The 12,084-nt window shown below is 33.9% G+C and overlaps 1 protein-coding gene across 9 annotated transcripts in view; it reads left to right on the forward strand.

Moving 5' to 3' along the window:
* Nucleotides 1–12,084, forward strand: part of OXR1 (oxidation resistance 1) — a 437,591-nt gene that overhangs the window by 405,482 nt on the left and 20,025 nt on the right. Inside the window, exon 1 of one of the 9 annotated variants that reach the window (XM_058564785.1) lies at nucleotides 8,924–9,034. The exons of 7 other annotated variants lie outside the window; for them this stretch is intronic. In XM_058564785.1, coding sequence (XP_058420768.1) covers nucleotides 8,969–9,034 — 66 coding nt within the window. In that variant the 5' untranslated portion in view covers nucleotides 8,924–8,968. Of the gene's footprint in view, nucleotides 1–8,923; nucleotides 9,035–12,084 lie in introns of those variants that run through there. One more of the 9 variants, XM_058564784.1, reaches the window with a different exon arrangement.

The raw sequence follows: 12,084 nt of genomic DNA on the forward strand, positions 1-12,084 counted from the left end.
AGGTTAAATAAAATATATTAACATTTACCTAGAAGATTTATAATTGCAAATGTCTTACATTGTATTTCTCTTGTATAGTGCTGGTCTAGTGCCTTATGGTTACTAAGTGACTAAAAAGTTTTTTTCATCCAAAGTCCATTGTTTACCTTAGTGTTCACTCTTGGTGTTGTACATTCTATAAGTTTGAACAAATGTATAATTACGTAAAAAATATTTTAATGTTAAAATTATGTTTTAAAAAAGGAATTTGGCTAGAGCACTCATATAAAATAAGAGGACTTCAAAATGTGAAGTGATGTTTTTGGGTTTTTTTCTACCTACAGGTGGAAAATAGGTGACTTAGAATTTAGGATGAATTTATTATGGCAACCAACTTGAGCATTAATCTGTTTGATTAAAACTGTCTGCTCTACTCACTTTTACTCTGCTTCAGTGGAGATCCTTATTATCTTGACTGTTATTTAGGCAGAAATATATTGCTAACTAGAAGTTTATACATTGGGGAAACTTTTGCATATGGTAAACTTATTTTCACTTTCACTTCGCTTCTATTTGCCTCATGTCCCTCTCCCTATGTAAGTGCCGTGAGGGCAGGGTTTTGTCAGTTTCAAACACTACTATATCCTCAGAGCTAAGAACAGTGCAGGCATATAATTTATTCTCAATAAATATTTATTAGACTAGTGAATAGATTTCAGCATAGATTAACATGGGCTATAAAACTTCTACTCCTCTTTCAAAATTGATCCATATCCTAAAATAAGTTATGTCAGTTGTAGTAAATATTTTGTCATAAAACCATAGACACTGAAAGTTGGAATTAACCAACAGTCCAGCGTCTCTTATTTTGCACTATTCTTGGTTCTGCTTTACCATATTCAGTGATAGGGTGTTTTCTACATCAAAAGGCAGTACTTTTCATTTTAGGACAACTCTGTTAGAAAGTTCTCTCTTACAGTTAATTTAAAGAAACATACGTTTATAAGTTTAATCCATTTGTCTTTATTCTTCCTTCCAGTGCACATCAGTAACACCAAAATTTTCTATATACTGTGATAAGCTGAAAATATTTATCTTCCTTTTTAGTCTTCTTCCAGGATTATTTTCCCTGGTATTTCGACTGTTTAATTTTATTAACTTTTTCTAGATCCTACACTATCCTCATCATTACCCTAAAATGTTTCTAAACATTTATAACTATGGCACTTGTTATGTGCACTTGAGATAGCAAGAAAAATTCTATGATATTTAAAACAATTTCATTTCCAACATATGCAAATTGAAAGTCACACCTATTGAGGATAATTAGAAAAAGCTGAAAGTTAAGAATTAGAAATGATGAGAAAAGAAAGGAAGAAAGGAGAGCGGTATTAGAGATTTGTGCAGTCAATTCCAGAGAGAGATGAGAGCAGCAGAAATCTATGAATACTAAGAAAGAAAAGTTAGCCAAATTTTAAGGTGGTCACGAGTAAGAGTCCCTAATGATACATCAGAACTAAAATTCCTGAATATTGGGAGAAAGAATTTGAGAAATACTATATATATAACTCAAGATATGTAAGAGATTGATACTCCTTAATATATGCTCTTTATTGTTCTAGGTTAGTGAATAGAAATATAGTTAATATATCAGCTTACCTCAATCATGTTTTTTTTTAACCATATCTTTAGTTTCTTCATTATGAATTCTTCTGCTGTTCTTACCTTGCAGCTGAAAAGGAACTACTTATTATAAAGTCTTTTCCTCTGGTTTCTGTCAGTATCCAATGACAGGAAGTCAGTAGAGCATGTGTAGTGAGGATAATATTTTATGTGGGGCTTGGCAGTTTTGTGAAAAATGTTACTTTTTGTTTTTTGGTGGGGATTGTTTGTATGGATTTTCACTGAAAAGGGAGGTGTTCTAATGGCATTTCAACAAAGTGTCAGGAGGGTCCTGAGGTAAAGGTGGGGAAAGATGCCTGTTGACACCTGATGGTAGTGCTTTGATATGGTAAATATACAAAAATAGAGCTTAATAGTATAATGAATTTGCATATACCACTCAGCTTTATCAAGTTATTTCATCTATAATCCCTCATTTTCCTCAGTTCACATTTTTTCAGGTATCATAAAAATGTTTAAAATACATGTAATATTAATATATTTTTACAGTTTGTTATTTGAAACAGGATCCAAATAAGGTCCAAATGTTTCAGTTAGTTAAACTGTCTCTTAAATCTCTGTAAATGTAGGTTTTCCCTCCATTTCTTTGCTTTGCTTTGCTTTCTTTCCTTGTAATTTTAGTTTTTAAGAAATCAGATTTTTCTTATAGAATGTCCCACGGTCTGAATTTTGCTGATTGCATCCCCACGGTGTTAACACGTTCTTCTGCCTTGAATTTCCTATAAATTAATAGTTGGATCTATCCATTTAATCATAGACAGTCATCTTTATTTTACGATAATTTCTCTAAGCTTGTTTCTTATTTGGCTAAAATCCTCATAGTAGTAAATCATAGTGGTTAATCTGTAATTCAGAGCCTGTACTCTGTACACCACAGCAAACTCTCAGCCTTGGCAGAAGCTTTGAATCATTTAGGGGAGCTTTCAAAAATCTTATTGCTCAAAGTTACCTCAGACCAATGAAATCAGAATAATTGGGGTTGGAACCTCGTTATCAGTAGTCTTTAAAGCTCCTCAGGCAATTACATTGCATGTAGAGGTGGAAAAACCACTATACTATCCTGTGCCACCACTTCAGGTCTTGGGTTGAACATATACAATGCTCAGACTGTGGAAGCTTCTTTCAGACTATATCGATCATAATATAGTTTAATTTTCAAGTCTCTGTCATGCAAGTTACATTGTATAAAATATTTTTCAAAATATTCCTCTTATTTTGGGTGTTGCATCTGCACACCAAAAACATAAATTTGGTTTACTGTGGAGAAAGGTTTCTTTAATAATTTTGTGCCTTGATTTTTAAAAAGATCTTTTCTTATCAATAGCAGCCATGCTGATACAGTTACTTCAGGCATAGCTCCTTACATACCAAAGGACTCCTGTCGTGTTGTATACTCAGAGGCACTACAAGGAGGGGGAAATTGAGAAATATGCCAGGCCATAAGTCATTGCTCTTGTGCCTCTTGAACTTGTCCATCAAATACCCTTTAAAGTTTGATGTACTTGACAAGTACCCAAGAGTCTAGTGGTATAGTCTAAAGCAGTGGCCACCACAATAAGCCTGAAGTATTTTTGAAGCCTCTTTTAAGATTCATGTGAATTTTGCGTCCATCTTCTTGATTTATCTGATGCAATATAAAAAGAATTTTTTAAATTCCTTGTCATGAAGTAAAAATGATGCTACAGTAATAGAAGTCAATTTTATTCTGTCACCAGGTACTGTGGCACATTACTCCACCCCTTGGGCTCTATCACCCTCAACCCTAAGTACCAGGTTCAAGGGGCTCTCTACTAGAATACTCTAAAAGTTTTAGGTTTCAAAGTGTCACATGTGTTAGGTATGCCTGTCTTGCTGCTTGATGACACAGACCTCAAAAGTGGAGCTTTTTAAGCTAAAATTGCTTTTTATCCCACTTCCTTTGAGTTGACTTTCAATCCTTTTGGGATAAGAGCTGGCAGGAAAAGTTTTCCATTTTTTGCATCTCTAGAGTTAATCTTGTACCACTTCTGCTCTCTCATACCCCAAGCTTACTAATTAAAACATCTGGTACCCAGGGCTGGCCCGGTGGCATAGTGGTTAAGTGCGAGCGCTCTGCTTCTGTGGCCCGAGGGTTCGCAGTTTCGGATCCCGGGTGCACACCGACGCACCGCTTGTCAGGCCCTGCTGTGGCGGCGTCCTGTATAAAGTAGAGGACGATGGGCACGGATGTTAGCCCAGGGCCAATCTTCTTCAGTAAAAAGAGGAGGATTGGCATCAGATGTTAGCTCAGGGCTACACTTCCTCCCCCCCCAAAAAAAATTCCAGTGCCCCTAGGATGATAGAAACAACTAAGAAATTGATTTTATTAACTTAGCATTAATTGATTTATTTAGAAGTTCACCTCCCAAGTTTAATCTTGATTAAATTTAAAAACATATGTTTACTTAGATTATATGCCAATAGATTATACGACATATTAGCATTTTTCATTTTTAGAAGTAATGTTTGATATTAGAAGAAAATTGCTCTGGTTTACGCCATACTTTGAACTCTTGCTAAAGTATTGATAAAAATATGTTCCATTCGATTTTTGGTTTCTGAGCTGACTTCTTCATTTTTAGGTGCTTGACATTACTCACATTTTCTCAAACAAACAATCAAAGCTTAGATTATTCATTTAAATATAAGTGTAAATGTAAATATGTTGACTACTTATTACATAAATCTGTGCAAAGGTTTTATAATTACTCAATATTTTAGAATCTGCTTTCTGGCTTAGATAATGTTTTTAAATCATTTATAAAATCTTCCTATTTTGACATTAATTTCTAGTGTTCTCCATTTTAATATATAAATTTAAAATATTTAACCTAATCTTAGCATTTTAGGCCGTAAAATGTATCACATCCGCTAGTATGTGGTGATCATCATGTGGAGTCAGTTCTGTTTTCTCTTTTATTTTGGTGGGGAAGATTCGCCCTGACCTGACATCTATTGCCGGTCTTCCTCTTTTTTGCTTGAGGAAGATTAGCCCTGAGCTAACATCCTTGCCAGTCTTCCTCCATTTTGTATGTGGGTCGCTGTCACAGCATGGCTGACGAGTGGTGAGGGTCCACTGCCGAGATCCAGACTCGCGAACCTAGGCCACCAAAGTGGAGTGTGCTGAACTTAACCACTACGCCACGGGCCAGCCCCAGTTCTGTTTTCTTAAGTGTCATCAATTAAGTAGAGTTTTTTGCCTTGGTTGTTTATTAGGTTTCTCGGAGAAGACTTTTCCAACAGTTTGGTATTGCTACAACTTCTAAAAAGCACCAGTAGCGGGAGGCTTCAATTGTTTGGTTAATATTTTATTTCTTAAGCTGCTGTATAATGAGTATCCTGGTGTTCATTTTATTAAACGTGTTTTTTTTTTAAATTAAAGCACAAGTAATGCCAAAATTAAAATTGAGTCAATATATAAAACAAAACAAAACAAAAATATTCCTGATCTCTTCTCAGCCTAGCCTGCAAAATTTATACAGAATTGATTTGTTCAAAAAGAAAGTAGTCTTATGTCTAAGTCACTACATAGAGGTCACATTTCTCAGATAAAGGCAATTAAAGAAAAGTATACTTTTTTTACATTGATTGAATCACATATTACAAATCGTAACTCCAAAAGAAGTTCAATAAATCTGAGAAAGGTAAAAGTCAAAAGCATTAAAAACAATTAGAATTTGAGTTGTTACAAAGTGTCTTATATAATATTTCTATATTGAGTATTTCCTAAACCACTTTATTGCAGTATGATTGAGATATATGTGCAACTTGATGAGTTTGGAGACAAGTATACATCTATGAAACAGTCACCACAATCAGTGCCATAAACATATCCATCATCTTCAAAAGTTTCTTCTCAATCTCTTTATTATTATTATAATTTTGTAATAAGAACACCTAACATAAGATCTATGCCCTTAGTAAATTTTCTGGTATACAGTACGGTATTATTATAGGCATTATGCTATAGAGTAAATCTCTAGTTCTAGACTATTCATATATTTTCTCTTCATTAGCATTTGGCACCCGGGAATCCTGCCTAATATGGTCTATTTTGATTACTAATAATGTTAACTTAGGATGTTATCTACCTCAGGAAAGTTTTCAACCAATGCTTTGCTTTCCCTATTAATATTCTTCCTCAGTTACTAGCCAAAAGTTATGGGCTATAAAATTTCCATTAAAAATCCAAAATATTATTTAATGTGGATTGTGAGAAGATACGGGATGGAAGAATAAAATTTATAATTTTAAATATTAAAAATTACTTCTAAAATATTACTTTCGATGTTGAGTAGGGTAGATTATATATTATTGCTTCTAGTATACCACTCCCAACTCAGGAAATCAGATATAAGGTAATTGAATAATTTCAACCCCAATAAAGAAAGTAGAGAAAAAAAGGTTAAGTTATGAATACCTGAATTATGAAAACAGATTATATTCAACCTTTAAACTGGTTATGTTTTTAAAAGTGCTTCATTTTATAGTCTGTCATTTTATACTAATGATAAATTGATATCTGCTTCAAGCTCTGGGATGTCTAGACAAACTCAAATTACCTAGCATTATGTGTTCTGAACACTAAGAAAAAAAGAAAGGGTAAGGAGATTTACTAGCTCATTTTATGTCCGCTAGATATTGTGTTTATTAATTAGGAAGTATTTGGCTTCAACAAACAGAAAACCACACTCAAAACAGCTTAAACCAGTTGTTTTTCTTTTTTTTTTAATTGAAGTATAATTGACATTTAGTTTCAGATGTGCAACATAATGATTTGATATTTGTATATATTGTGAAATGATCCACCACAGTAAGTCTAGTTAACATTAGTCACCATATATAGTTAAGATAAAATGTTTTTTCTTGTGATGAGGACTTTTAAGATATACTCTCTTAGCAACTTTCAAATATGCAATACAGTATTATTAACTATAGTCACCATGCTGTACATTACATGCCCAGGACTTATTTATTTTATAACTAGAACTTTGTACCTTATGACCCCCTTAACCCATTTTGCCCTCCCCCAAACTCCCGCCTCTGGCAACCACCAGTGTGTTCTCTGTATCCATGACCTTGTTGTTGTTGTTGTTTTAAATTCCACATACAAGTGAGGTCATATGGTATTTATCTTTCTCTGATTTATTTCAGTTAGCATAATGCCCTCAAGGTCTATCCATGTTACCACATCTTCTTTAGCCATTCCTCTATCAGTGAACACTTAGGTTGTTTCCAACGTATTGGAAATAATATTAAATCTTGGCTATTGTAAATAATGCTTCAGTGAACATGGGGATGCATATATCTTTTCAAATTAGTGTTTTTTGTTTTCTTCGGATAAATACCCAGAAGTGGAATTGCTGGATCATCTGGTAGTTCTATTTTTAATTTTTTGAGGGATCTCCATACTGCTTTCCATAGTGGCTGCACCAATTTATGTTCTCACCAATATTGCACAAGGGTTTCTTTTATCCACATCCTTTCCAAATTATTTCTTGTCTTTTTGATAATAGCCAGTCTAGTTGGTATGAGGTGATATCTCATTGTGGTGTAGTTGTGTTTCAAAGTATGGTCCTCAGAACATCAGCAGCAGCATCTTGGAATTCATTACAAATTCACATTCTCATACCCTAATCCAGTCTGCTTAATCAGAAACTGGTTTTGGAGTCCAGCATTCTGTTTTAACAAACACTCCAGGTGATTCTGATGCAGGCTAAAAGTTGAGACCTATTGGTTTAGATCTGTAAAGACCCATCCCGTCCAGGCATGGAGCCAGCCTTCTCAGAAACACATGGCTGAAAAGATACCTAAGCAAAATCAAAGTTATATTAGGAAAAAGGTGTGGGGATGGATGTTGAGTAGGCAACCAACAAAATAGGCTATCCTATGCTTGATGTGTGTATATTTTAAAAAATCTCATTTAAATTGCATTGCGGTACACATATAATATTTTTAATTTTAGAAAATATGGCTAGAAGTAATGATAAGTATTTTAAATGACACCCCACAACAACGAAATTATGTAATGTTATTGATGTGTTTAGGGGGAGTACAATGATTGAGGGAGGGCTGACCACAGTGCACTATGTGTATAGTAGGACTTTGTGTGTAGTAAGGCTGGTATGGAAATGGTTATAGTGTGCCTAAGAGGGACTGTGGGAGAGAGATCTCAGGGTAAGTGTGATGGGGCTGGCTGAGGAGATGAGTGGGTGGCTGGTGTGTGTGAGAAGGAAGGTGTTCAGTGTACGATGTGCTGTGTCTTGTACATGCACATGCTGGAATGTGGAGGTGTGGGTATAGTGCAGTGTTCTGTGTACTAGAAAGGTGGTATGTGTGTGTGAAGGGTGGCATCATTGTGTGTACACAGCTTTGTATGTACACACAAGGTAAAGGGGTGGGAGCAGGTTTAGCTTAAAATGGAAGATATTTTGTACTATTATGTGTACTATTATGGCATTGATATTCTAGTTAAAATTGAGTTCTAGATAATTTTAATTTATAGCCATAATAATATTTAATCTTAAAAATTCACCTCTGGTTATATTCAGCGTACTACTGGTTAGTGAAGTATATATAAGCATAGTAAATATAAGTACCTTTTCAAGAAATTAGATGCTAGGAAATGCAGTTTAAAAATGGACTGTGTAACAGGCAAAGGAATTTTCAGGTCACTTTGAACATTTGTGTAGGATTTATTTGTAGTAGATTGGCTTTGTTTTTACATAGTCGTTCTATGAAATTTGAGGGTTGAAGGGTCCTCAAAGGATGTCTTATTGCTTAAAAAATGCTCACATAAAAGATGAAATGTTATGGGATTCTTATAAATAAAGAACAGAATTTATGACTGTATGAGCAAACAACAAAATGTTAATTGATGTCATTTGTGTACTTTGGGAGGGACTCTGGAAACTGTACTAATTAATTTTTTATGACTAAGATATTTTTAGTATATTTCTTAGTGAACTGGTATTTGGAAATACATGCTCTGTGTCTTTAAACTTTTGAGCCCTTTCTTTGCACATTTGGGTACAGTGCAACCAAACTTAGACATGGGAAACCCTCTGTTCCCTCCCCAGCTTTACAGTCTCCACTCAGGACTATCTTTGCAATGGATACTACTTGGTGATTAGCTCTCTGCCTTGTCAATCAAGTCATTGTCTCTAGCAAACTGTTTTGTCACTGTAGTAGGGCTCTTGTGCTGGAAATTTATTTTTGACAGAGGAAGAATGCTTTTTAAAACAGTTCTCACAAGATTTGATGTAACTTAATTTGCCCTGGAAAGGAAATGTCTCGTCTCTGGTATGGGAAAACAGGGAGAAGACATCAACCAATTAATCATAAATATACTCTGGTAAATCTTAGTCAGTGATTTAAATTTCTATATTTACTAGTCTCTTTATGGTGACATTATGCAAAATTATACAATTTCTGAAAGTTTAAGCATAGAGAATATTTATAGAATACAAAATTGTATGATAACAGAAAAGTACCCTTAAGTTATTTCTGCTAATCCTAAATGTCTTCAAAAAAGGAAATGAATAAGGGACTGTAATTTTGTTTTATAAAAATGTTTTGGTTTTCATATTCCACATCAACAGGAAGTTACCAAATCTTTATTGCTGCCTTAATTTTTTATTTAAGCTTAACCTTATAGGAAAATATTCAGAATTTTTTTCTTACTTAAAAATGAATTAAGTAGAACAATCAGTGAATTAGCCTTAATTTTTATTGACTGGATCCTAAACTAGGTACATTTATAATATTGTGTATTGACTATTATTTTAGCAATCTGAGAAAAGGGTTTTTTAAGCTATCCAAAAGTTTCATGCAGTGCGACCTAACACAAAACTTTAAAAGATATTCTAGTAAAGAAAAATCTGTCAACTTAATATTTTACAAATCCTAGTTATTTTCCAATATAAATGTGTGCATTTTTTGTTAGAAAAATGTATTGCCGATGGTTCTTTCTGTGGTAATTCAGGATTATATCTTGCCTTATGAATATTAATTTTATTTTTACTGTAATTGTAGGTGATTTAAATAAGGCTAGATATATAGTTAGAACCAGGATTGACTTTCGAAGATGCCCCTAATGTATCTTGCCACCCTTAAATGTTAAGCATGTAAAAATATCAAAATGATTTCAATGATACTATTTTTAATTGAGCTTGAGAGTACTTTGTTATGTCTTTTTATTTTTAAGTTGAATAATTTCAAGTTTTTGTTTATATGATGCAGTAGCACAGAGGAGTTAGGCATCTGAAATGATTGAATTTGTTAAAATTGTGATCAGATTTATCAGAATAGCCAGTTAACACAGCTTTTTTTTAAAAAACCAAGAACAGTGAGGCTATTCATGTATTTTTTTATTTCCAGTTTAAACAGTTTATTACAAATACAGGCAAAATAAATTGTGAATGTTTTGAATTTTATAGATCATTATAATGTGCATCACACACCTACCACACTCACCAATTCCTGTTCAACCTTACAGGAAGCTGTTAGGTGATTTTGTCTCATATGATAGCATGCTTCTCACTGGTCTTCAGCTCTGCCTATGCATATAGTTTATATATATTATTTCATTTAACCTTCATAATAACCTTGCAAAGTCAGTAGCATTACTCCCAATTTTAAAGATGAGAAGACAGGTATGGAGTGGTTACTGAACTAAGCTGTCATGGAGCACAGAGACAGCTTGACCCTAGCACATTCTTTACCTCACCAGGATGCCTTTAAGAGTTTTCTAAAATGGTACAATACAGTATGATGTGTTTTGATGTGTAGACAAGCTCAGGACGCAGTTTTCTAGCTGTTTTCCTCGCTTTTGAGTAGATAGCCTAGAAACTGTAGGGCAGGAGAAAGGCTTAAGAAACTAAGGACTAAAAGGATAGCAGTTCTTTTACTTGTTTTGTAGATTGAGATTCCCTATAAGATTTTGCCTGAAAAGAGACATCTTCTTTAAAGAGCTCTACTTTAAAAGTGAAAATAGAGAATGATTCCTCTAGGAGAATAACAAATATTTTAGAACAGAGAGAATATCTCGTACTTGGACTTTGAATTGTGTAGCTTTTTACAATTCTTCATATCTTTACTCAACTGATTAGTAGAGTGGTATCAATAGACCTAACTGATAAACTGTCTTAGAGCTAGTACTAATATGGCCATATATTTATGTAAACCAGCACAATTTTCTAAATGCTCATGTGTGTGGTATCATATTTGACCTTACAGTAATCCTGTGTGTTAACCAGAGATAGATTATTTTCATTTTATAAATGAGTTAATTTAAAGCTGGAAGACATTAACTAATAACTAATAGGTAGAATATGCTCCAAAATATGTGGAATGAAGTTACAAGTTTGCCAGGTAGCTTCAGTGAGAACCATATTGATCAAGCATGCTTAACTTTATTTTTTCTTTATATTTTTGAGGCTGTTTTAGAGTTTATTCTGACAAACAACACAAACTTTATTCTCTAATCATTTGCCTGAAGCTATTTATGTATTTGATATACCCATGTCCTATATCCTGCCCTTTTAGTGTCTGTCAATAAATTGTAATTTGCTTGTGAGTTATAAGCATATTTTGTAATAAGGATTTAGGTTTAATCAGATTAGAGTCAGAAATTATTAAGTAGCAGCATTGTTTTATCTCTATCAATACTTTACCAGTTTAGTGACCATTTTTGTAAATTTAGGCCCTGATATATGACAAGATGGATTTTTTTTTTTTCTATTTTAGGCTTTCATGTATGAAAACACAGGAGAAAAGCTCCTGTGATGAATTATTTATATCTGTGCAAGAATTAGCTCACAGATGGAATTTTAAGAAGAACTAATTTAAATATAAAAATCTTTCCAGGGGCTGGCCCAGTGGCATAGCAGTTAAGTTCATGAGCTCCACTTCGGCGGCCCTGGGTTCGCAGGTTCAGATCCCAGGTGCGGACCTACACACCACTTATCAAGTGATACTGTGGCGGCATTCCATACAAAGTAGAGGAAGATGGGCACAGATGTTAGCCCAGGGCCTATCTTCCTCAGCAAAAAGAGAGGATTGGCAACAGATGTTAGCTCAAGGCTAATCTTCCTCACCAAAAAAAAAAATCTTTCCAGTGACCTCAGCTCAAGATAATAATTATAATAATGATAAAAATAATTACTTCTACTAATACTGTATACTTATTACACTGTGTATTATTCTAAACATTTGAGTTGTTTTATTTAATCCTCAACCTGTGAAATATTGCTACTGTTACCTCCATCTTACAAACCAGAGACATATAGCAGTCTTACTACAATCAGTAAGGGGCAGAGCTGTGGTTTGAATTCAGGCATTCTCACTCTGGCCTGTGCCCTTAAATTCTTTGCTATACTTATTCAGAATCTTCAGAATATAACG

This window comes from Diceros bicornis, chromosome 21 (genome assembly GCF_020826845.1).
Source record: "Diceros bicornis minor isolate mBicDic1 chromosome 21, mDicBic1.mat.cur, whole genome shotgun sequence".
Classification (NCBI taxonomy): domain Eukaryota; kingdom Metazoa; phylum Chordata; class Mammalia; order Perissodactyla; family Rhinocerotidae; genus Diceros; species Diceros bicornis.